Here is a 27,927-nt window from a genome sequence, read left to right as displayed (position 1 = left end):
AAGCTCACCTAGATTGGTGGATTAAATGGCCTTGTATGACGGCACAGCTGCCATTTTCCAGTTGCTAAAAAAAAAAAAAGTTGCCTGTAGTGAGCCAGAGTGGTTAGGCATTTGATGTAAAGCTGTCCAGGCAATGGTATGCTCTGCTATTACAATAAGTAATATGCATGTGCTGCTGCTGCTAAGTCGCTTCAGTCATGTCCGACTCTGTGAGACCCCATAGACGGCAGCCCACCAGGTTTCCCCGTCCCTGGGATTCTCCAGGCAAGAACACTGGAGTGGGTTGCCATGCATGTACCCTCCTTTAAAAAAAAAAAATAAGCACAATCAAAGACCTTCAGTTTCTCGATTAAAATTGAATCCTCTTTATTTCAGCTCTGTTCCTCCATTACAAATTTACAAATGCTGCCGTACTCACAAACAGTACTTGTTGCTGCTCAGAGCTGTCATTGGCACTTTGTCCACAGACTGCTAGCTGCTGGCTGAATTCTCTCTGGGTGATTGGCCCTTGCTTCATTAACTTTATGCAGTCTGGTTGAAACAGACCTGATGGCTGCCAAGAGGACAGGAAAGGATAGGCAGAAACAACCTTCTGCGGTGTTCACCTTGGTGATGCTGGGTGAAAGCAGGTCATTTCCTCTACCCCTCCCTCTACTTCCACCCCTGCCTAATCTCTAGTAATGGCAGCAAAAGGGACTGTTTTCAATGCTACAACCAGAGAGTTGTGTTGGTCAACAATATCATGGGAGAAATTTGTTCCATTTTCAGTGAACCTGAAATACGGAAGAACCTTTTCCTTGGAAAGATTTTAGGAGAAAAAATAATCACTCAAGTTACATAAAATAATATCCTGGATCCAATGCAAAACAACCTAGTAAAATCAACAGGAATTAAAATATTGACTTAGAAACAATTAGATGGGCATATAAATCATGATAATAATTACATTTGGTTTCAATTTTCAAATATATTTAAGGTGAATTATGGATCACTTGCTGAACTATGAACTACACACTTAAGCTACATTTTAAGGACAAAAAGCTAATTATGAAAAATAAATGTTGCCAATGTAGACAGCAAGATAAATCTTAAAGTGCATGACTTTCCACTTGAGCAATACTTTCTAGAAAGATTGCAGGTTAATGCTTAACCTTTAAGATTAAAACATTAATCAAACATTCTCTGAGTGAATGGAGATTTATGGAGCAATTTCTAGAGAATAAATAAACTATAAGAATATAATGCATTTGTTTGACAAGTGTGGTAAGAAACTTTATTTCAACTCACCAAGTGTGGTGGCTTTTCTGGGGCAGTGCAAAAGATGATGATGCCTGTGGTTTTATAGCTCCCAAGGTGGAAATCACAGTGAAAGACAGTTGAGTACATGCTTACCTCTCACAGTGTTGTCCTGAGTACCCAACAGGGCATTCATCACAGATCAAGCCAAGACTTCGGTCCAAATGGCATGTCGGGCTAAAGCTATGTTGATGCCATTGGAGAACAACAGGGACAAGGAAGAAACACATACACAAAGTCATTAGTAGAATATTTTCATTTCTCTTCTTTCAATATTGCTGTGACAAAAGGGTACAGGGTAGTCATTCTCATCTCACAGATGGAGATTAGGGTCTGGGAAGTCAAGGATGAAATGATACGCCTGTTTCTGCAGATGTGAATACAGTCCAGTGGAAAAGTGTCCCTGTAACATGTTAGTAATTGATATTTGACTGTTCTGCGTCCCCAAACATCAGGAACAAATGGGATCCTACAGCTGCTCTTGAGGGATTCCTCAGGCCTGGCAAAACATAGTCTTACAAGTTTTCTCTCCAGCCAAATCCTAATGAATTTGAAGCAACCCAAAGGAACCTGTTATAGATTTTGGAAAACTCAGAATGTGGTCCTGGAAGCAGTGATGGTGGTGGTGGTGGTGATGGGGTTCCTCTGCCCAGTACTGCCGTCATGGGTGGCTGGGCGCATGCGTGCGTGTGTGTTCAGGCCACTGCCCATGTGTACTCATGGGTCAGCTGTTTACACAGATGGAACTCTTGGAAAAGCTTTCATATAAGATCAAGCATATTCTGCCTAAATTTCTAACAAATCCAAACAAACCAAAACCATGTTGCCATTTCATATTTCTGCTATGTTCTAAAGTTTGCCTCTCTGCATGTATTTCTATTTGGGGTCTGAAATAACAGAGGTGAATACCAAGTCAGGAATCAGCAGTGTGATTACGTGCTAGCTTTAGCCTTCACCAACATGCTCAACTCTGGCCATACTTCTTCGTCTTGTGATACCTTTCATGCATAGACCCTTACCCCAAGAGTGACACAATGGCTCTCTGAAGAGCCATCAACTGTTTTGAATTCTGTGAGTTCTGCTACTTAACCATTTTAAGAGGATATGCCCCCAATTAATCTTTATCCCATCATGCTTTCCCTAAGTAGATTTATTTTCTATTATATATGACAGGACAATTCAGTAGAATCTTGCTTGATGGTTAAATGAATTAAAGAAAGAACAACAAATTTAACTGCAAGTCTTGAATTCATTTTACTCTTGACAGTTTCATGACTTTGAAATACTTTCTTAATTTTTGTGCAGATCAGATCACGGGTACTATTTTTTTAATATTATCCCTGTGGCTTAACTCATGGTAGTCCTATAAAGATTTAATAATTTCTTGATTTTTAATTGAACTATACTTTATTTAAAATATTGTTTTAATTTTGGGTATACAGCAAAATGACTCAGTTCTATGTATATATCTTTCAGATTATTCTCTATTATAGGTTATAAGAAGATATTGAAGAGTTCCCTGTGTTATACAGTAAGTCCTTGTTGCCCATCTATTTTGTGTATAGTAATTTGTGTCTGTTAATCCCATATTACTAACTTATCCCTCCCCTACTCACTTTCCCTTTTGGTAACCATAAATTTGTTTTTTACATCTGTGAGTCTATTTTTATTCTATATATACATTCACTTGTATTATTTTTTTGGATTCCACATGTAAGTGATATAATATTTGTCTTTCTTTCTCTGACTTCTTCATTTAGTATGATATTCTCTAGGTCTATCTATGGTGCTGAAAATGGCAGTATTTCATTCTTATTGTAGCTGAGAATATATATACACACACACACACACACACACACACACACACACACACACACCATGTGTGTGAGTATGCATGCTCAGTTGTGTTCGACTCTTTGTAACCTAGGGACTGCAGTCTGTCAGGCTTGTCTGTTTATGGAATTTTCTGGGCAAGAATACTGGAAAAGGTTGCTGTTTCCTACTCCAGGGGATCTTCCCAACCCAGAGATTGAACCCATGTCTCCTGCGTTGTCAGGCAGATTCTTTGCCACTGAGCCACCTGGGAAGCCCTTCTTCTTAAACCAATTGTCTGTTGATGTGCACTTGGGTCATTTCTATGTCTTGGCTGTTGCAAATAGTGCTGCTATAACACTGGGGTACATGTATCTTTTCAGATTAAGAGTTTTTGTTTTTTTCTGGATATATGTTCAAGAGTAGAATTGCTGGATCACATGGTAGCTCTATTTTCAGTTTCTTAAGGAACCTCCATACTATTTTCTGTAGTGGATGCACCAATTTAGATTCTCACCAGCAGTGTAAGAAGATTCCCCCTTTTCTCTATACCTTCTCCAGCATTTATTATTTGTAGACTTTTTGATGATAGTCATTCCAACCAGTGTGAAGCAATAACTCACTGGGGTTTTGCTTTTCATTTCTCTAATAATTAGCAATGAACATCTTTTCAGGTGCCTACTGGTCACCTGTATGTCTTCTTCAGAGAAATGTCTATTTAGACCTGCCCATTTTTTGATTGGGTTATTTTTAAAGATTTAATAATTCTTATCTGTTGATAGTAGCAAGCTATTAGAACCAAGTAGTTTTATCATTAAAAAAAAAACAAACTCATAGAAGTATCATCACAGATGCAGAAAATAAACTTCTGATTACCAGGGTGTAAGGGAGGGGGAATAAATTGGAACATTAGGGTTACATATACATACTGCTGTATATAAATTCTACAGCATGGATCTATGTGTGCTCAGCTATGTCTGACTCTTTGTGGGCCCAAGAACTATAGCCTGCCAGGCTCCTCTGTCCATGGAATTTTCCAGGCAAGACTGCTGGAATGGATTGTCATGCCCTCCTCCAGAGGATCTTCCTGAACCAGGGATAGAACCCATATTTCTTGCATCCCTTGCATCAGCAGGTGGATTCTTTACCACTAGAGCCACCTGGGAACAAGAACCTACTGTATAGCATGGGGAATTCTATTCAGTACTCTGTAAAGGCCTACATGGGAAATAAATCTTTAAAAAAAGAGTGGATATATTAATATGCATAACTGATTCACTTTGCTGTACACCCAAAACCAACACACCAGTAAAAATCAACTACAGCCCAACAAAAATTAATATTATTTTTTTTCAATTCAATGAAGCATTTTACATGAATCTGTTGAGGTAAGTGGGGAAAATTCTGGTCTGATACATCTTGAGTATACAAATCTTACTCAAATTAAAGATGTCACATTAAGGTGGCTGCTACAAGCAGAAGACCAAGCCATCCTCAGCCTGTGATCTATGAGAGGAGATTCATCTTTCAGAGTGTAGCCTGTGGGAGCACACCAAGGGGAGCACACCAAGGGGGGTTTTCTTGGCAAGAGTATGACTGCATTGAAGAGAAGAGGCACATGTAAAAATGGAAAGAAACGTTTTTTTTTTTTAATTTCTCACTCTGTGATTTACTATTGTTTTCAGACATAACAGGAGGACTGGATTTTGACAAACCTCTAGAATGCATGTATGCCTTCTTTTAAAATTGGCATTATTTAATTGCCTTATCATCTACAGAGAAAGTAATTCTTAACTAAAAAAACCCCTAGGATCCCCACCCATGTGGGACTATGATGATTGAAAGGAAACCATGCTCTCCTGTCCAAAGATGGTGAAGGAATAGGACAGGGAGACCACTTTCTCCCCCACAATTTCATCAAAAGATCATTTGAATGCCGAGCAACTTCCACAAAACAACTCCTGCATGCTGGTGGAGGACACCAGGCAACCAGAAAGGAAGCCTATTCTGTTTGAAAGGATGTAGGACAAAATATAAAGACAAAAAGAGAGACAAAAGAGTTATAGACTGAGACCCGTCCTCAGGAGGGAGTCATGAAGGAAGAGAAGTTTCCAAACAGTAGGAAACCCTCTCACAGGAGGGTCTGAGGTGGGGGGTTTGGAATCTCAGAGGGCAACATAACCAAGAGAAAGCAAACAAACAAAAAAACACACACAGAATACGCTCCTAACCACAACTGCCAGCAAAGTAGCTCAGAAGCTCATATCCACCACTAGCAAGCGGGGGCTGGACAAGGAGGGGTGGGCTGCGTAATTGATGCTTAGGGTAAGGACTGGGTCTGAATGCCCTGAGGACAATCTGAGAGAGCTAATGTGAGACAGCAACCCAAACTGTGAGATCACCAGAGAGAGGAAAAAAAGAGATCTTTCCCGCAAAAGGCTCTAAGGTGCAGCCTGGCCTGCTCACAGAACAAAGGAGTGCGTGAATACCAAAGGAGAGCTAGCCAGCACTGTACAGGCCTCTCCCAGAGGCAGAGAGGTAGGTGTGTGACAGCCAGAGCCAGAAGGCAAGGGGCAATCTTGGCGCCAGAGACCAGCATCCTCCACCAAACTGTGAGCAGGCTCCCAGTTGCTAACCACGTCTTCCTGGGATCCTGGACAGTTGCCATTTCCCAGGAAGGTCACAGCCTGAGATCAACTCCCCAGAGGAGACACACAGCACACCTGAGATGGTGCCTTCATGGCACACCTGGGAATCCGAGCAGCTGGGGCCAGGGAGGTGATTAAGATGCACAGCCCACTTGGGACAGTGCACTCACCAAGCACCTGGTCACCTGAGCTGCTCAAACCTGGGAAGGGCATAAAACACACACCCAGCTGAGTCTATGCCCTTGTGGAGGACCTGAGAACCTGAGCATCTTAGACCTGGGTAATGTATGAAACGCAGGGTTCACTTTGGACAGTGCCCCTGCAGAACATTCTGGAGCCTGAGCAGTGTAGACCCAGGAAGAACACACCACCTTGAGCTGGGGCAAACCCAGTGTGGTCTATATACTGCGAGCACTCCCTACACACACCAGCGATATTTATTTGCAGGGTGCCTCCCTCACCACAACACAACTGAACAAGTGAGCCTAAATAAGTGACCACATTTGCCCCCTTGTGTCAGGGTGGAGATTAGACACTGAAGAGACGTGCAAACAGAGGAAGCCAAAATAAACAAAGAGGGAACCACTCTGGAAGTGACAGGTGCAACAGATTAACACCCTGTAGTTAACATTGACTAAGCATTGGAGGGGACCTACAGACCTTGAGAACAAGTAACTATCTGAAACTGAATTGACCCCACACTGCCCACAACAGCTCCAGAGAAATTCCTAGATATATTTTTACTATTATCATTTTAAAAATTTTCTTATAATTTAAGTTCATTATCACTCCTTTAAGTTTTATTTTTATAACCTATTACCTTGCAAAAAAAGACCCTATTTTAAAGCAAATTTCATATATATATTTTTCATAATTTTTGTGATTGATTTTGCTTTATTTTTTTTTTTGATGTGTTCATTTACTTTAATAACACTACATTTACCATGTTATCACCATGGAATGTAAATTCAGCTTAGACAAGAATTTCACAAGTACAACAAAGCATTCTGTGATATACCAAAGTTTGTATAATGTCTGACCAAACCAGCTTGCTCATCAATGACTTCCATTATAGGGATTTTATTTAGTTGATGATACTTTTGGAGAAAATAAACATACTGCACACATTTAAAAAGTGTTTTTCATTTACCTTTGCGTTAGCACTTAAATACATGTTTCAAAATAATTTAAAATTATTCTAATATAACAGCAGCAAAATATAATTCTGCAATTACAAAAGAGCTAAAAGGGATCCACAAGTTACTCTCATGTTTATAAATATGATTCTAAAATAAATACTACTTCAAAGTGGCTCTGTTACCAGCTTTTTAGTTTTGGTTTAAAAACACACACAGACTTCCAGGGAGGTTTGTAATGTTGTAGTCCATGCACTGTTCTGAAAGGGTTCCTCAAGAGCCAACCAGCCCTTAAAACAGTACTCAGTCCACAAGGCCGTCAGAAAGTTAAATTAACTGGGGTAAATAGGATTCCTACATTACATCAAAAGCATATGATATTCTGCAGCAACTGGGAGCATTTTCAGGATTGGCATGTTGTCTTCTTTAGAACTAATTTCAACAGAAGAGTTTAAGGTGGACAGGTACCCAAAGCAATCTATAGATTCAATGCAATCCCTATCAAGCTACCAACAGCATTCTTCACAGAGCTAGAACAAATAATTTCACAATTTGTATGGAAATACAAAAAACCTCGAATAGCCAAAGCGATCTTGAGAAAGAAGAATGGAACTGGAGGAATCAACCTACCTGACTTCAGGCTCTACTACAAAGCCACAGTTATCAAGACAGTATGGTACGGGCACAAAGACAGAAATATAGATCAATGGAACAAAATAGAAAGCCCAGAGATAAATCCACGCACATATGGACACCTTATCTTTGACAAAGGAGGCAAGAATATACAATGGATTAAAGACAATCTCTTTAACAAGTGGTGCTGGGAAATCTGGTCAACCACTTGTAAAAGAATGAAACTAGAACACTTTCTAACACCATACACAAAAATAAACTCAAAATGGATTAAAGATCTCAACGTAAGACCAGAAACTATAAAACTCCTAGAGGAGAACATAGGCAAAACACTCTCTGACATACATCACAGCAGGATCCTCTATGACCCACCTCCCAGAATATTGGAAATAAAAGCAAAAATAAACAAATGGGACCTAATTAACCTTAAAAGCTTCTGCACATCAAAGGAAACTATTAGCAAGGTGAAAAGACAGCCTTCAGAATGGGAGAAGATAATAGCAAATGAAGCAACTGACAAACAACTAATCTCGAGAATATACAAGCAACTCCTACAGCTCAACTCCAGAAAAATAAATGACCCAATCAAAAAATGGGCCAAAGAACTATATAGACATTTCTCCAAAGAAGACATCCAGATGGCTAACAAACACATGAAAAGATGCTCAACATCACTCATTATCAGAGAAATGCAAATCAAAACCACCATGAGGTACCATTTCACGCCAGTCAGAATGGCTGTGATCCAAAAGTCTACAAGCAATAAATGCTGGAGAGGGTGTGCAGAAAAGGGAACCCTCTTACACTGTTGGTGGGAATGCAAACTAGTACAGCCACTATGGAGAACAGTGTGGAGATTCCTTAAAAAACTGGAAATAGAACTGCCTTATGATCCAGCAATCCCACTGCTGGGCATACACACTGAGGAAACCAGAATTGAAAGAGACACGTGTACCCCAATGTTCATCGCAGCACTGTTTATAATAGCCAGGACATGGAAGCAACCTAGATGTCCATCAGCAGATGAATGGATAAGAAAGCAGTGGTACATATACACAATGGAGTATTACTCAGCCATTAAAAAGAATACATTTGAATCAGTTCTAATGAGGTGGATGAAACTGGAGCCTATTCTACACAGTGAAGTAAGCCAGAAAGAAAAACACCAATACAGTATACTAATGCATATATATGGAATTTAAAAAGATGGTAACAATAACCCTGTGTACGAGACAGCAAAAGAGACACTGATGTATAGAACAGTCTTATGGACTCTGTGAGAGAGGGAGAGGGTGGGAAGATTTGGGAGAATGGCACTGAAACATGTAAAATATCATGTATGAAACGAGTTGCCAGTCCGGGTTCGATGCACAATACTGGATGCTTGGGGCTGGTGCACTGGGACGACCCAGAGGGATGGAATGGGGAGGGAGGAGGGAGGAGGGTTCAGGATGGGGAACACATGTATACCTGTGGTGGATTCATTTTGATATTTGGCAAAACTAATACAATTATGTAAAGTTTAAAAATAAAATTAAAAAAAAATAATAAAACACACACACACACAAAAAATAAAATAAAAGGTGGACAGGTACCACTATCAAGTGTATTTAAAAGTGACATGTTTCTTTTGTGCTGGTCTGACTCCCCTGAATGACCTAGCTAGTGAACTAGTCACCAGTAACTTGGTCACCAGGCAAATCAAGCCTGCAAGAAAGGAAGCCAATTTTCAAATTACCATGTTCTTGTCTGACCCAAACAATTTATTTTCAGCATAAACATATAACCTCAATATGAGATGTTTTTAATATTTTTTTTTTTTTTTTGAGAGTCTAACTTCTACTCTAGATTTTTAGTCTTTGTTTTTGGTATTTGTTATCAATTTTGTACCTTTAAGAATCTAATCTTCAGTATCCATTTTCACTTAGGGGTGTGATTACTGGCTTGATTGCTCTCTCCCCTTTGACTTTTCCTTTTCTCTCCCAGGTCACCTCTATCTCCTCCCTCCTCCTTTTCTCTACTTAACTCTGTGAATCTCTCTGGGTGTTCTGGGCTGTGGGGAACACTTAGGAAACTGATTACTGGCTAGATTAGTCTCTCCTGTTTTGACTCACACTCTGCTCCTCCTGGTCACCTCTATCTCCCTCCTCCCTCTTCTCTTTCTATGTAACTCTGTGAATCTCTCTGGGTGTTCCAGACTGTGGAAAGCCCTTAGGAAATCGATTACTGGCTCGATCGCTCTCTCCCCTTTTAACTCCCCCTCTTCTCCTGGTCACTTCTGTCTCCCTCCTCACTCTTCTCTTCTCCATGTAATTCTGTGAACATCTCTGGGTGTCCCTCGCTGTGGAGAAATGTTTCACCATTAACCTAGATGTTTTATGATCTGTGCTGTATGGATGGAGAAGTCTTGAGGCTACTTTAAGAATAAGACCGAAAGCCAGAGGCAGGAGGCTTAACTCCAGAACTTGAGAACATCAGAGAACTCCTGGTTCCAGGTAACATTAATAGACATGAGCTCAACCAAAGGCCTCCATACCTACACTGAAACCAAGTTCTACCCAAGAACCAACAAAATCCAGAGCAAGACCACCATGCTAATTCTCCGGCAAAGCAGGAACACAGCCCTGAGCATTAAAAGACAGGCTTTCCAAAGCCATGCCAAACCCATGGACACCCCAAAACTCACTACTGGACACTTCATTGCACTTCTTAAAGAAGAGATCCAGCTCCACCCACCAGAATACAAACGCAAGCTCCCCTAACCAAGAAACCTTGACAACCACTAGTCCAACCCCACCCACAGGGAGCAAGCTCCACAATAAAGAGGAACCAAGAACTTTCAGAGCGCCAAAGAACTGATGCTTTTGAACTGTGGTGTTGGAAAAGACTCTTGAGAGTCCCTTGGACTGCAAGGAGATCCAACCAGTCCATTCTGAAGGAGATCAGCCCTGGGATTTCTTTGGAAGGAATGATGCTAAAGCTGAAACTCCAGTACTTTGGCCACCTCATGCAAAGAGTTGACTCATTGGAAAAGACTCTGATGCTGGGAGGGATTGGGGGCGGGAGGAGAAGGGGATGACAGAGGATGAGATGGCTGGATGGCATCACTGACTCGATGGACATGAGTCTGAGTGAACTCTGGGAGTTGGTGATGGACAGGGAGGCTCAGCGTGCTGTGATTCATGGGGTCGCAAAGAGTCAGACATGACTGAGCGACTGAACTGAACTGAACTGAAGAACTTTCAGCCTACAGAGAGGGCACTCCAAACACAGCAATCTAAACAAAAGGAAAAGGCAGAGAAATATTTAGCAGGTGAAGGAACATGATAAATGCCCAGTAAACCAAACAAAAGAGGAGGAGACAGGGAGTCTTCCTGAAAAAGAATTCAAAATAATGATAGTACAGATGATCCAAAATCTTGAAAACAAAATGGAGTTACAGATAAATAGACTAGAGACAGGGATTGAGAAGATGCAAGAAATGTTTAACAAGGACGTTGAAGAAATAAAGAAGGGTCAATCAATAATGAATAATGTAATAACTGAGATCAAAAGCACCCTGGAGGGAATAAACAGTAGAATAACTGAGGCAGAAGAGAGGATAAGTGAGGTGGAAGATAGAATGTTAGAAACAAATGAAGCAGAGGGGGAAAAAGAAAAAAGAATTAAAAGAAATGAAAACAACCTCAGAGACCTCTAGGACAATGTTAAATACCCCAACGTTCAAATAATAGGAGTCCCAGAAGAAGAAGACAAAAAGAAAGGGCAGGAGAAAATACTTGAGGAGATAATAATTGAATACTTCCCTAAAATGAGGAAGGAAATAGCCACCCAAGTCCAAGAAACCCAGAGAGTCCCAAACAGGGTAAAGCCAAGTTGAAACACCCCAAGACACATATTAATCAAACTAACAAATATCAAACACAAAGAGCAAATATGAAAAGCACCAGGGGAAAAGCAACAAATTATACACAAGGGGATCCCCATAAGGATAACAGTGATCTTTCAATAGAAACTCTTCAGGCCAGAAGGGAATGGCAGGACATACTTAAAGTGATAAAAGAGAAAAACCTACAACCCAGATTACTGTACTTAAGGATCTCATTCAGATATGAAGGAGAAATCAAAAGCTTTATAGACAAGCAAAAGTTGAGAGAATTCAGCACCACCAAACCAGCTCTTCAACACAGATCTTCTCTAGACAGGAAACACAGAAAAAGTTTATAAACTTGAAACTAAAACAACAAAGCATATGGCAATGTGATCATACTTACCAATAATTACCTTAAATGTAAATGGGTTTAATGCCCCAACCAAAAGACAAAGACTGGCTGAATGGATACAAAAACAAGACCTCTATATATGCTGTCTACAGGAGACCCACCTCAAACCTAGGGACACATACAGAGTGAAAGTGAAGGGCTGGAAAAAGATATTTCATGCACATGGAGACCAAAAGAAAGCAGGGGTAGCAATACTCATATCAGATAAAATAGACTTTGAAATAAAGACCATGAAAAGAGACAAAGAAGGACATTACATAATGTTCAAAGGATTAATCCAAGAAGAAGATATAACAATTATAAATATATATGCACCAACATAGGAGCACCTCAATATGTAAGGCAAATGATAAAAAGTATGAAAGGGGAAATTAACAGTAACACAATAATAGTGGGAGACTTTAATACCCCACTCATACCTATGAATAGATCAATAAAACAGAAAATTAGCAAGGGTACACAAGCTTTAAATGAAAAAATGGACCAGTTAGACCTAATTGATAGCTATAGGACATTTCATCCCAAAACATCAATTTTACCTTTTTCTCAAGTACACATGGAACATTCTCCAGGATAGATCACATCCTTGACCATAAATCTAGCCTTGGTAAATTAAAAAAGGTTGAAATCATTTCAAGTATTTTTTTGATCACAATGCAATAAGATTAGATGTCAACTACAGGAAAAAAAAAAAAACTATTAAAAATACAAACACGGAGGCTAAGCAACATGCTTCTGAATAACCAACAAATCATGGAAGAAATCAAAAAGTAAATCAAAATATACATAGAAATAAATGAAAATGAAAACACGACAACCAAAAACCTATGGGATTCAGTAAAAGCAGTGCTAAGAGGAAGGTTCATAGCAATACAAGCTTACCTCAAGAAAACAAGAGAAAAATAAAATAAATGACCTAACTTTACACCTAAAGCAACTAGAAAAAGAAGAAATAAAGAAACCCAGGGTTAGTACAAGGAAAGAAATAATGAAAATTAGAGCAGAAATAAATGAAAAGGAAACAAAGGAGACTATAGCAAGAATCAAGAAAACTAAAAGCTGGTTCTTTGAGAAGATAAATAAAACAGACAAACCATTAGCCAGACTCATCACAATAAAGGGAGAAGAATCAAATCAACAAAATTAGAAATGAAAACGGAGAAATCACAAAAGAACACAGAAATACAAAGGATCATAAGAGACTACTATCAGCAACTATATGCCAATAAAATGGACAACTTGGAAGAAATGGACAAATTCTTAGAAAAGTATAGTCTTCCAAAATGGAACCAGGAAGAATTTAAAATTGTAAAAGACCCATCGCAAGCATGGAAATAGAAACTGTAAACAAAAGTCTTCCAACAAACAAAGCCCAGAACCAGATGGCTTCACAGGTGAATTCTACTAAAAATTTAGAGAAGAGCTAACACCAATCCTGGAGAAGGCAATGGCAACCCACTCCAGTACTCTTGCCTGGAAAATTCCATGGACAGAGGAGCCTGGTAGGCTGCAGTCCATGAGGTCGCTAGGAGTCGGACATGATTGAGTGACTTCACTTTCGCTTTTCACTTTCATGCATTGGAGAAGGAAATGCAACCCACTCCAGTATTCTTGCCTGGAGGATCCCAGGGATGGGGGAGCCTGGTGGGCTGCCATCTATGGGGTCACACAGAGTTGGACATCACTGAAGCAACTTAGCAGCAGCAGCAGCAACACCAATCCTACTCAAACTCTTCCAGAAAACTGCAGAGGAAGGTAAACTCCCAAACTCATACTATGAGACCATCATCACCTTAATACCAAAACCTGACAAAGATGCCACAAAAAACGGAAACTACAGGCCAATATCACTAATGAACATAGATGCAAAAATCCTCAACAAAATTCTAGCAAACAGAATCCAACAATATATTAAAAAGATCATACATCATGACCAAGTGGGCTTTATCCCAGGGATACAAAGATTCTTCAATATTTGCAAATTAATCAGTGTGATACACATTAACAAACTGAAAGATAAAACCCATATGATTATCTCAGTAGATGCCTTTGACAAAATTATGATAAAAACTTTCCATAAAGCAGGTACAGAAGGAACATACCTCAACATATTAAAAGCCATATATGATAAACCCACAGCAAACATTATTCTCAATGGCAAAAAATTGAAAGCATTTCCCCTAAAGTCAGGAACAAGACAAGGATGCCCACTCTCACTACTACTATTCACATAGTTTTGGAAGTTTTAGCCACAGCAATCAGAGAAAATAAAGAAATAAAAGAAATCCAAGTTGGAAAAGAAGTAAAACTCGCACTGTTTGCAGATGACATGATCCTCTATATAGAAAACCCTAAAGACAACACCAGAAAATTACTAGAGCTCATCAATGAATATAGTAAAGTTGCAGGATATAAAATTAATACACAGAAATCCCATGCATTTCTATACACTAAGAATGAGAAAACAGAAAGAGAAATGAAGGAAACAATCCCATTCACCATTGCAACGAAAAGAATAAAATACCTAAGAATAAATCTACCTAAAGAAACAAAAGACCTATATATAGAAAACTATAAAACACTGATGAAAGAAATCAAAGATGACACAAATTGATGGAGAAATATACCATGTTCATAGATTGGAAGAATCAATATAGTGAAAATGAGTATACTACCGAAAGCAATTTATAGATTTAATGCAATCCCTATCAAGCTACCAATGGTATTTTTCAGAGAACTAGAACAGATAATTTCACAATTTGTATGGAAATACAAAAAAAAAACCTCGAACAGCCAAGCAATCTTGAGAAAGAAAAATGGAACTAGAGGAATCAACCTGCTTGACCTCAGAGTATACTGCAAAGCTACAGTCATCAATACAGTATGGTACTGGCACAAAGACAGAAATACAGATCAATGGATCAAAATAGAAAGCCCAGAGATAAATCCATGCACCTATGGACACCTTATCTTTGATAAAGGAGGCAAAAATATACAATGGAGAAAAGACAATCTCTTTAACAAGTGATGCTGGGAAAATGGTCAACCACCTGTAAAAGAATGAAACTAGAACACTAACAACCATACACAAAAAATAAACTCAAAATGGATTAAAAGTCTAAATATAAGACCAGAAACTATAAAACACCTAGAGAAAACATTGGCAGTATACTCTCTGACATGAATCACAGCATGATCCTCTATGACCCACCTCCCAGAGTAATGGAAATAGAAGCTAAAATAAACAAATGGGCTTAATTAAAAGAATTAATCTCAAAAATATACAAGCAGCTCCTGCAGCTCAATACCAGAAAAATAAATGACTGAATCAAAAAAATGGGCCAGAAAACTAAATAGACATTTCTCCAAAGAAGACATACAGATGGCTAACAAACACATGAAAAGATGTTCAGCATCACTCATTATCAGAGAAAGGCAAATCAAAACCACAATGAGGTACCATCTCACATGGGTCAGAATGGCTGCTATCAAAAAGTCTAGAAACAATAAATGCTGGAGAGTGTGTGGAGAAAAGGGAACCCTTTTACACTGTTGGTGGGAATGCAAACTGGTATAGCCAGTATGGTGAACAGTGTAGAGATTCCTTAAAAAACTGGAAACAGAACTGCCATACAACCCAGCAATCACACTGCTGGGCATACACACTGAGGGAACCAGAAATGAAAGAGACATGTGTATCCCAATGTTCATTGCAGCACTGTTTACAATAGCTAGGACATGGAAGCAACCTAGCTGTCCATTGACAGATGAATGGGTAAGAAAATTGTGGTACATACACACAATGAAATATTACTCAGCTATTAAAAAGAATGCATTTGAATCAGTTCTAATGAGGTGGATGAAACTGGAGCCTATTATACACAGTGAAGTAAGTCAGAAAGAAAAACACCAATACAGTATATTAAGGCATATATATATATGGAATTCCAGTTGAGCTATTTCAAATCCTGAAAGATGATGCTGTGAAAGTGCTGCACTAAATATGCCAGCAAATTTGGAAAACTCAGCAGTGGCCACAGGACTGGAAAAGGTCAGTTTTCATTCCAATCCCAAAGAAAGGCAATGCCAAAGAATGCTCAAACTACCGCACAATTGCACTCATCTCACATGCTAGTAAAGTAATGCTCAAAATTCTCCAAGCCAGGCTTCAGCAAGACGTGAACCGTGAACTTCCAGATGTTCAAGCTGGTTTTAGAAAAGGCAGAGGAACCAGAGACCAAATTGCCAACATCCAGTGGATCATCGAAAAAGCAAGAGAGTTCCAGAAAAACATCTATTTCTGCTTTGTTGAGTATGCCAAAGCCTTTGACTGTGTGGATCACAATAAACTGTGGAAAATTCTTCAAGAGATGGGAATAGCAGACCACCTGACCTGCCTCTTGAGAAACTTGTATGCAGGTCAGGAAGCAACAGTTAGAACTGGACATGGAACAACAGACTGGTTAGAATGACAGAAGTAATGTAAAATGCACTCACTGACAAAAAACAATGCTTTTTCAGAAAAAATTAAACAATAACAATATATCAGACTTGACTAGCTCTTTACATTTTTAGCGAGCTTTTATGAATAATTCTATCAAATTTTCACAAAATCCTATGAGTTGGTTGGGTGGGCATAATTTTTCTTGTCCCAAGTCATATGCTAATTTCCAGGAGAATTTAGCATGGAATCCAAAACTTTTTTTCTAACTTGATGTTCTCTTTTCCCTATCTGTTGCTGTTTAGTGACAAGGCCGTGTCCATCCGACTCTTTGTGACCTCATGGACAGCAGCATGCCAGGCTTCCCTGTCCTTCACACCTTCTTAATTCAGAATTAAGTAAATTTAAACTTTGACTGAAGTGACTTACCACACAAACTTCTAGTGGTGTAACTACTTGACACAATGAGTCTAAATAAAAGCTCCTCATAAAATATGTTTGTATTTGTGCTTCGATACCCTTTAAACAATGTAAACAGGGTTCATTCCCTTGTTGCTGCAACTGTAGTTATAACTATGGAGAAGATGGTATTCAGCCACAAACATAAAATTAGAATAAGAAATAAACATGTACATCAAGAAATGTCTATAGAATTTGGATTGGCAAAAGCAGCAACTTGACACTGATTTTGGCAAATACGTGAAGCTAACTGTTCTATGAAAGAAAGAGGGAACTGGAAGATCTTAGCTAACTTCAAGAAATTCCAAGATTATGTCATCTAACTGTAATTGGCCAGCTTCACACCAGCAGAGGCACTGTTCTGCTTCCTAGCTTAGTCACTCCACAGAAGACACAAGCAATCAAGAATAGCAGGCATTTTTCACAAACAGGGAGCAAGAGAAGCTATTGCCAAAATAAATACTAAGGATCTACACAAAGAAACAGTCTTTTTAAATGACTGAATGTAGATTTTTATATTTATGTTGATCCATTTATAAGTTAAGTGTATATATGTACATATAAATTAATATGTATGTGAACATATGTGTGTATTTACATATGTCAAGGTACAATCACAGATACAATCCACTTTGTTCCAGAAAGTATTTAATTCTAGCTATCAAAATATGTACACTAAGATAAAATGATGCAATAAAAGAGAAAAAATTAACATAAAAATTAAGGGTATATTTAGAGTACAGAATTCATGTTATAAAAATGCATTTATATGGATGGGTACATGTATATCTCACATGCTAGTAAAGTAATGCTCAAAATTCTCCAAGCCAGGCTTCAGCAATATGTGAACCGGGAACTTCCTGATGTTCAAGCTGGTTTTAGAAAAGGCAGAGGAACCAGAGATCAAATTGCCAACATCCACTGGACCATGGAAAAAGCAAGAGAGTTCCAGAAAAACATCTATTTCTGCTTTATTGACTATTCCAAAGCCTTTGACTGTGTGGATCATAATAAACTGTGGAAAATTCTGAAAGAGATGGGAATACCAGACCACCTGATCTGCCTCTTGAGAAACTTGTATGCAGGTCAGGAAGCAACGTTAGAACTGGACATGGAACAACAGACTGGTTCCAAATAGGAAAAGGAGTTCGTCAAGGCTGTATACTGTCACACTGCTTATTTAACTTATATGCAGAGTACATCATGAGAAACGCTGGACTGGAAGAAACACCAGCTGGAATCAAGATTGCCGGGAGAAATATCAATCACCTCAGATATACAGATGACATCACCCTTATGGCAGAAAGTGAAGAGGAACTAAAAAGCCTCTTGATGAAAGTGAAAGTGGAGAGTGAAAAAGTTGGCTTAAAGCTCAACATTGAGAAAACGAAGATCATGGCATCTGGTCCCATCACTTCATGGGAAATAGATAGGGAAACAGTGGAAACAGTGTCAGACTTTATTTTTCTGGGCTCCAAAATCACTGCAGATGGTGACTGCAGCCATGAAAGTAAAAGACACTCCTTGGAAGGAAAGTTATGACCAACCTAGATAGCATATTCAAAAGCAGAGACATTACTTTGCCAACAAAGGTCCGTCTAGTCAAGGCTATGGTTTTTCCAATGGTCATGTATGGATGTGAGAGTTGGACTGTGAAGAAAGCTGAGTGCCGAAGAACTGATACTTTTGAACTGTGGTGTTGGAGAAGACTCTTGAGAGTCCCTTGGACTGCAAGGAGATCCAACCAGTCCATTCTAAAGGAGATAGTCCTGGGTGTTCTTTGGAAGGACTGATGCTAAAGCTGAAACTCCAATACTTTGGCCACCTCATGCGAAGAGTTGACTCATTGGAAAAGACTCTGATGCTGGGAGGGACTGGGGGCAGGAGGAGAAGGGGACGACAGAGGATGAGATGACTGGATGGCATCACTGACTTGATGGATGTGAATCTGAGTGAACTCTGGGAGTTGGTGATGGACAAGGAGGCCTGGCATGCTGCAATTCATGGGGTCGCAAAGAGTCGGACACAACTGAGTGACTGATCTGATCTGATATGTATATATTGTACAATATTTTCATTTCATAGTGGCAGATCAACATGTGGCTTTGAACTTTCTTACAGCCAATGCAAGAGGGAACCCAGAAACCTCCTGGTTCCTGTGATGTGATAGGAAATAATGAATTCTTTCATTACTAGCACAAAGTTTTCAACACTGAGGGTTAGACAATCAGGACCTGTTCTATGTTTGCATGTACAATAGTGGAGCAGTACTCCTTCTAACTAATTGTTATCTGGAACTCTTGCTCAGGGGAAGAAATATAAAATGGGATAAGATGCTGCAATGTGTCAGTGAATGAGGAAACTAGGGTAAGATGGTGAGATTGTCCATGCATAACTGCTGAAGGAGTGGAAGAAGGAGAAGAAGAGGAGAGGAATGAAGGGAAAACTCATCTTACTTACTATGGTTTGGGCCACATGAATTTTTGAAATGTGTCCATAGGCTTTTCCTTATTTCAGTTTAATTACCTCTGTTCTACTTATTCTCATGAGACTCATTAAGCAAACATATTTCTTTAATTGTCTTCAAATAGTGTGAAATCTGATGGAATATCCATAATTGGATTTTGTAATTAGAATTGCATATTTTCTGTGTCTCTCTAAACATGAGCTTCCCATTCAGCAAAAGTGGAACATGATCTGAGTAGTCTGCATGCTGATAAAGTATGAAAGCAAATAGTTAGCATAGTGCCACAAAGTTATAGTTATAATTTAAGAACAGTTTAAAAATTTTGCCAACATATGTTGGTTTGTTTAATGCTGAAGGCATTTAGTTACTCATTTCAGTGGGAAGTGTTAGCTGCTCAGACGTGTCCAGCTCTTTGCAACACCATGGACTTCACCAGGCTTCTCTGTCCATGGAATTCTCCAGACAAGAATACTGGAGTGGGTTGCCATTCCCTTCTCCAGGGGATCTTTCTGAGTGAGGGATAGAATCCAGGTTTCCTGCATTGTAGGCAGATTCTTTACTGTCTGAGCCAAAAAGGAAGCCCTAGTTACTTATTAGGTATTAATAATTAAACCTGCAGCTTTTCATCCTGCTTCAGTCTCTTAAGTTTGAGTTAGCATAGCTATCACCAAACAGCAGTCATTTTTTACAATGGACATTCACAGTTTTTCTGAGAATAAGTTCTATTAAATTTTTTTCCTCTCTTCAATGTCTCTATAATTGTTTCTATTTCTATAGCCCCACTGGAAGAAGCACAGAGAGGTGAATCAGAATATATGGATTCTAATATTTGTTCTGCCATAAGCAAGCTATGATCATGATCAAGGCATTTAATTTCTCTGGAGTTTACTGTTTTCCTTCTGATAGATGGGACCAGTAAGATACCTGATAATCTCGTATGTGGACACAAAACAATATGTGGCAAATTGTCTAAAATGCCTAACATTCTAAAATTTCTGAATAATGTTGCTGAATTGAACATTTCCTTAACTTTCCTTTCATCTTGGAATAAGTACTAACTTTAAAAACTATTGGGGAAAACCACTAGACCATTGAGGTATGACCATGAGGTATGGTAATATTCTCATTATACAGTGGAAGTGACAAACAGATTTAAGGGACTAGATCTGATAGACAGAGTGCCTGATGAACTATGGACGGAGGTTCATGACATTGTACAGGAGACAGGGATCAAGACCATCCCCAAGAAAAGGAATGCAAAAAAGCAAAATGGTTGTCTGAGGAGGCCTTAAAAATAGCTGTGAAAATCAGAGAAGCAAAAAGCAAAGGAGAAAAGGAAAGATATAAGGATCTGAATGCAGAGTTCCAAAGAATAGCAAGGAGAGATATGAAAGCCTTCCTCAGCAGTCAACGCAAAGAAATAGAGGAAAACAATAGAATGGGAAAGACTAGAGATCTCTTCAAGAAAATTAGAGATACCAAGGGAACATTTCATGCAAAGATGGGCTCAATAAAGGACAGAAATGGTATGGACCTAACAGAATCAGAAGATATTAAGAAGAGGTGGCAAGATACACAGAAGAACTGTACAAAAAAGATCTTCACAACCCAGATAATCACAATGGTGCAATCACTCACCTAGAGCCAGATATCCTGGAATGTGAAATTAAGTGGGCCTTATGAAGCATCCCTATGAACAAAGCTGGTGGAGGTGATGGAATTCCAGTGGAGCTATTTCAAATCCTGAAAGATGATGCTGTGAAAGTGCTGCACTAAATATGCCAGCAAATGTGGAAAACTCAGCAGTGGCCATAGGACTGGAAAAAGTCAGTTTTCATTCCAATCCCTAAGAAAGGCAATGCGAAAGAATGCTCAAACTATTGCACAACTGCACCCATCTCACACCCTAGTAAAGTAATGCTTAAAATTCTCCAAGTGAACTTCCAGACGTTCAAGCTGGTGTTAGAAAAGGCAGAGGAACCAGAGACCAAATTGCCAACATCCACTGGATCATTGAAAAAGCAAGAGAGTTCCAGAAAAACATCTATTTCTGCTTTACTGACTATGCCAAAGCCTTTGACTGTGTGGATCACAGTAAACTGTGGAAAATTCTGAAAGAGATGGGAATACCAGACCACCTGACCTGCCTCTTGAGAAACCTATATGCAGGTCAGGAAACAACAGTTAGAACTGGATATGAAACAACAGACAGGTTCCAAATAGGAAAAGGAGTACGTCAAGGCTGTATATTATCACCCTGCTTATTTAACTTATATGCAGAGTACATCATGAGAAATGCTGGGCTGGAAGAAGCACAAGCTGGAATCAAGATTGCCAGGAGAAATATCAATAACCTCAGATATGCAGATGACACCACCCTTATGGCAGAAAGTGAAGAGGAACTAAAGAGCCTCTTGAAGAAAGTGAAAGTGGAGAGTGAAAAAGTTGGCTTAAAGTGCAACATTCAGAATACTAAGATCATGGTATCTGGTCCCATCACTTCATGGGAAACAGATGGGGAAACAATGGAAACAGTGCAAGACTTTATTTTTTTGGGCTCCAAAATCACTGCAGATGGTGACTGCAGCCATGAAATTAAAAGAGGCTTACTCCTTGGAAGGAAAGTTATGACCAACCTAGACAACATATTCAAAAGCAGAGACATTACTTTGCCAACAAAGGTCCATCTAGTCAAGGCTATGGTTTTTCCAGTAGTCATGTATGGATGTGAGAGTTGGACTATAAAGAAAGCTGAGCACTGAAGAATTGATGCTTTTGAACTGTGGTGTTGGAGAAGACTCTTGAGATTCCCCTGGATGCAAGGAGACCCAACCAGTCCATCCTAAAGGAGATCAGTCCTGGGTGTTCATTGGAAGGACTGATGTTGAAGCTGAAACTCCAATACTTTGGCCACCTGAAGCGAAGAGCTGACTCATTCGAAAAGACTGTGATGCTAGGAAAGACTGAGGGCAGGAGGAGAAGGGGACGACAGAGGATGAGATGGTTGGATGGCGTCGCCAACTCACTGGACATGGGTTTGGGTGAACTCCAGGAGTTACTGATGGACAGGGAGGCCTGGTGTGCTGTGGTTCATGGGGTCGCAAAGAGTCAGACATGACTAAGCGACTGAAGTGAACTGTACTTAACAACCATAAGTGAATGTGGCCTCTAGGTTGAGCCCAAAAGTCCACTATAAAAGTGGTCAATTCTTTCAAAAATTTAAAGTTTAGTACTTCTGATGCACACAAAAAGTAGTATTCACAATGAGCCTACTCTCTGTTCAGCTTTGTGCCAAGAATATCTCTAATTTTATTATATAACACACATATCCTAAGAGTTCAAGGACTGTGATGTGTCTGTTTCTTATCGTATTTAATCTATAAGTTATGTGATGCCAGAATTAAAAGAATATAAACATTTGAAATGTTTACAATTTTATTTGCTTCTCTAGAGATAAATTTCCCTACCTAGTTACAATCTATAGCTGGAATATATACATCACCAAGATGAGATGGCTAAGCAAACAGTGGATACTGTAAATAGTTGATAAAGTGATATATATGTATAATTTAAATATTATATGCTTGTCTGTAGTCATACATCATAATAATTATACCAATCTATCTCTATCTCCCTACACATTTGATTTATTTTGCAACATTATCTAAGAAATTTGGAGCCAAAATGCTTGTGATCTATAAGATTTATGACCAGGGATTAAATAGATAAATCACAAGGCAAAACCATCACTAAGCCTTACACTTCTAGATGAAGGTTGCAGCAACCTTTAGTTGATTTTTTTTTTTCCTAAATAGCCTGCGAACATTCAAATCACATCTCCTGGATAATATGTGACTAGTCAATTTATTCCGCAGAGTTTCTAACTCAGATTATAAGAATAATGACTTTTCAAAAACATTTTTAAAAGGAGAGTTTCTCTAAGTCATTAAATATCCCATTATTTAGTGAATACAAATTCAGGTTATTAGATTAAAATTATATTTTGTCTCATCACAGTTGTGCAGCTGAATTATGTTAACTTTCAAAATTGTGGTCAACTTAAAAAACCTAATACCTCTAAACATAAATTTTTAAACAAAGTGAATTGTCACTGTTCCTTCTTTTTACTTAAACAAAAATGCCACCTATCTATTGTAGTTGATTTTCAATATTTATTTTAGTTTCAGGTGTACAGAAAAGTGATTCAGGTTTTTTGCAGATTATATTCCACTCTAGGTTATTATAAGTATTGAGTATAATTCCCTCTAAAAATGCTACATTTAAAGCTGGCATTTAAAATAGGTTTTTGCACTCTACTGCCAATTCTACTTGTAAGGATAAAATTATAACCTAATAATTTAACAATTGTTTAATGTAAATGAAAACACCTTAAATGAAAGGATCTTTAAATATTTCATTACTGTTATTATTGAGCTTTCCTTAAAGAGTCAAGATCTGCACAATATATCAAACTGGAATACCATACTTAGGAACATTTTATCACTGGATACTAGAACCTCAATTCTTTTTATCACTGACAGATGATGGATGGTGTTTAATGCTTGCTGACTTTTTTCTTTCAGGAGCACAATTAGAATCCATTTTAAAGTAGAAGCACAGTGAACAGAGGATGGGTCATGAATGCCTATAATTATCCAAGCAAAGTTCTGTCCCTAATGGCTCATCCATATTTATAATAATACCAGTACAATTTGAGGATAAATTCATAAGGTCTATATATTCACTCGGTTATATAATTCTGCAAATGTTTTAGGCTAGGATTCATATGGTACTATGAATGGCCAGCTCTGCTGGACTGACAGTTACGCTAATGCCTTTGATATTTTGGTTGCGAAGGAGTGCAATGCAGATGAGTAAACAGATGCCATCCCTTTGTTTTTCTTAAAGTTTTGTGTAAATTGGATGGTTCTGGAGAATTCTACTGAAGTGAGTGAGTCGGTTCTCCATCGCTTGATCTAACCCTTCACAAGTACACCAGAGAGCAAGATTTGTGTCATGGATGTCCAACATACTCATTATTTTCCAGATTTCCTTTTAGCCTTCTTCCTCTTCTCTGACATCCCTGGTTGCCAAAAGATCTTCAGTTTGATAACTATCCAGGCACATGCCCTAAATTCTGAAAATATTCTGATCACTAATATATATTACCCTATTCCCCATTTAAGTCTCTTAATGTTATCGCTTAAAATGCAGTGTTTTTTAAAGAAGCCCTTAATGTAAGACTGTAGGGGAATGGAAAGCACATGGACTTTAAACTTAAAATTTCAACTCTGATACTAATTTATGACTGAGTAAATTACTTAATAAATGATCAGTCTCAGTATTAGGCTCACTATGTTCAATCATGGTTTTAGGTGCTTGGTGCATTTCAATTTATGTAATTCTCATAACAACCTTCTGAGAAGGTCCTAATTATGACAAGAGAATTGAGACACAGAGAATGTAAGTTACTTTCCCAGAGTCATACGGCTAGAAAGAATGAAATTCAGCATTAAATCAAGGAATTCCAGTTCCAGAAATTGGCACTATAATGTTCTTTTCCCACTTGAAAACTCCTTTCTGAATATTTAATGAAAGCAGACTACTACATTCTAGGTATAGGGTCAGGTATTATATTTGGCATTATTTAACCTTCAGAAACAGTTTAATAAGTGGGTGTAAAATAATGCCAAGTATAATGCCTGACCCTATGCCTAGAATGTAGTAGTCTGCTTTCATTAGATCTTAGTTCTTCTTTTCCTCTCCAATGACTAAGATGGAAATTCTGATGGAGGGATGTTGTCAGGGAAGAGGAAAAAGATTTCATGTGGGCTGAAGTGCAGGAAGCGTAATTCCTAAGACAACTTTTAAATTCAATGACAGAATTAATCTCAAAATCTTTAACTTCTGGTATTCATGGACCCTAGCAATAAAAGACCATTTTTATTAGGAATATCTTAGATAAGACCACAAAATATGACCAGCTGGGTAACATCTTCACATTAAAAAGTTGTAACTTTTTAACCTGTAACATGTAATCATCATGAAAAATTTTTGCTCTTCAAGGATTACTACAGCATTCAGAAATAGATGAAAATTACATAAAAAATATGAATTTTATTAAGCACTAAGCTAACCTTTAAGAAAATTTTTTTTAATTTGATTTAAAACTATAGTTACTTACAATGTTTACTAATAAAAAGTATTGATTATTATTATAATTAATATGCTTAATTAAAATAAAAAGAGATTTTTGGTTTTAGGGTCTTGCTTACATATTTGCTTATGGGATGGTTACCCCTGAGGGGAAAGTGAATTACAGCATCTGAAATAATGTGTTCCCCTAAAAGGTAAAGGGAAGATCAGACAAAATATATACTTTAAAAAGTCTGCTATACAAAGTTATTGTTTCAGATGAACAAGTAGAAAATTTTTTAAAAAACAAAGATATCCAGATAAATAGAAAAATTGTATTAAGTTTGTATTAAACTTTTAATGATGTGTTTTATGCAAACTAAAGTGCTATCATCGATATTTCAATATTTTATAATTTATAATACCATTAAACTATTTCAATAAGATAAAAATATATATACAATATGATATATGATAATATGATAAATCATGCAATAACTAAGGGATAAAACTGTTGCTTAAAGGTCAACTAGATTTATTTCTTATTTTACCTTTTTGAGGGATTTGTGACTTGCCTAAGATTTACAGTGTGTGACTGGGACCCAAATAAGCAGCATTTTATTAGTAGTATTTTTTAATACAGTATGAAGGGGGGTGTGTGTGTGTGTATCTGTGGGTATGTGTCTGCTGCTGTTGCTGCTGCTAAGTCGCTTCAGTCGTGTCCGACTCTGTGCGACCCCATAGTCGGCAGCCCACTAGGCTCCTCTGTCCATGGGATTCTCCAGGCAAAAACATTGGAGTGGGTTGCCATTTCCTTCTCCAAAGCATGGAAGTGAAAAGTGAAAGTGAAGTCGCTCAGTCGTGCCCGACTCTTTAGCCTAGTCACAGCCAAAGTAGAAGCACCAGAAGTACACGTATCAAATACATACACACTAAAGGTATGTAGCTAAGAGCTGATCAACACACAGAAACACAAAGCCCAGGTTCCATCACATTTTGAATTGTGTATCAATGGTTGTGGAAAAGCAGCTGTTCCCATAATGAAAGACAAACTATACAAAACATATTTAAAGAAAATGGCAGCAGAGAGGTTCAAGAAGGTACACTTCTTTCGTGGTCCACCAGTGTTCACGAGATAGCCGCACACACAGCCAGGCTCTTCGTGGGGTCGGCATTCTCTGCTTCCCCTTCAAGAAGCTGCTTTCGACTTGTGGAAGGCTGGGCTAAGTTTGTAAAATATACGTCTGTTCTTTGGAGTTGGTTTAGAAATTCTATTTGAGTTCTATCTCTTAGATACTAACTCCCCAAAACTAGAGCTAAAAATATTAAAATTTTCATGGAATAAACAGCCATAGCTTTAAATATTTTATATTTAGAAAAATTCATATTATCTTCCTGATAAATTTATGCACATCTTTATTATTTATTTATGTGTGACAAGAGAAAGGGTAAATTCTATATCAAAAATACACTTGCAGAACCAGATTCCCAACTCTGGAAAGAGGTAAGTTTGTTACTCACTTATTGGATGGGCTATTGAGAGGACAGGCACAGGGCTGACAGTCGTCAGAGGTTCCTTTAGTAGGATCACCATAGAAACCAGGAAGACATTTATCGCAATATGGGCCATCAGTGTGATCCTTACAATTCTGAGGAAGAAGTGCACATCAGAGTTTATTATTCCAGTCTCTAGCATCAATGCATTACCAAAAATAGGTCTACAGAATCATTAGCTTGTTCCCCGCCAGGAAGAGTAATTTCCCACATAAAATGGTCAATTTTACAGCTGTGAAATAGCATTGAAAGTTAATTTAATATCTAGCTTATAAACTACATGCTACGTTCAGCATATGCATACTTAACAAAAAGATGACTGAAATTCACTATAAAGTTTTTTTATTATGTAAATCATATTTTCTTTTTTTTGTTGTTTTTTATTTTTTTTCTTAAAGAAATATGTGTGTGTGTAGTAACATACATTTAGACTCTACAGAGACTAAATGACATATATTTAATGGAAATTGTACCTGATTTAGGTAAAAATTAATTGTTCAACTTAAAACTGCTGATTTAATGAGAACTGTGGCTAATCACACAAATCCTCTGGAGACTATAGCCTTCCTACATCTGAGATTAATCTGGACCTCAGTATGCTCTGATGATGTGGACAATGCACTAATGTGTTACAGTTGTGAGGGACTTGCTTGACTCATGATTAAAAGATGGGAAGACTGAGAAATTTTTAAATGTATACTGCTGCTGCTGCTAAGTCGCTTCAGTCGTGTCCGACTCTGTGCGACCCCAGAGACGGCAGCCCACCAGGCTCCCCCATCCCTGGGATTCTCCAGGCAAGAACACTGGAGTGGGTTGCCATGTCCTTCTCCAATGCATGAAAGTGAAAAGTGAAAGTGAAGTCGCTCAGTTGTGTCAGACTCTTAGTGACCCCATGGACTGCAGCCTACCAGGCTCCTCCATCCATGGGGTTTTCCAGGCAAGAGTACTGGAGTAGGGTGCCATCGCCTTCTCCGAAATGTATACTAATAAATACTAAAACCACAAGGCATATTACAGTTTCCCTCAGACATTGGTTTTTAAAATAAAACAGCATTTTCCATCA

General features: G+C 38.3%; 1 protein-coding gene across 6 annotated transcripts in view; it reads right to left on the bottom strand.

Moving 5' to 3' along the window:
• Positions 1-27,927, bottom strand: part of LAMA2 (laminin subunit alpha 2) — a 710,513-nt gene that overhangs the window by 255,684 nt on the left and 426,902 nt on the right. For all 6 annotated transcript variants that reach the window (XM_055535601.1, XM_055535597.1, XM_055535598.1 and 3 more), the window contains 2 exons: positions 26,832-26,959; positions 1,393-1,479 (listed from right to left, as the gene is read on the bottom strand). In XM_055535601.1, coding sequence (XP_055391576.1) covers positions 1,393-1,479; positions 26,832-26,959 — 215 coding nt within the window. The remainder of the gene's footprint in view (positions 1-1,392; positions 1,480-26,831; positions 26,960-27,927) is intronic.

The sequence above is a fragment of the Bubalus kerabau genome, chromosome 9, assembly GCF_029407905.1.
Source record: "Bubalus kerabau isolate K-KA32 ecotype Philippines breed swamp buffalo chromosome 9, PCC_UOA_SB_1v2, whole genome shotgun sequence".
Taxonomy (NCBI): Eukaryota; Metazoa; Chordata; class Mammalia; order Artiodactyla; family Bovidae; genus Bubalus; species Bubalus kerabau.
This window is presented reverse-complemented; position numbering and strand designations above follow the sequence as displayed.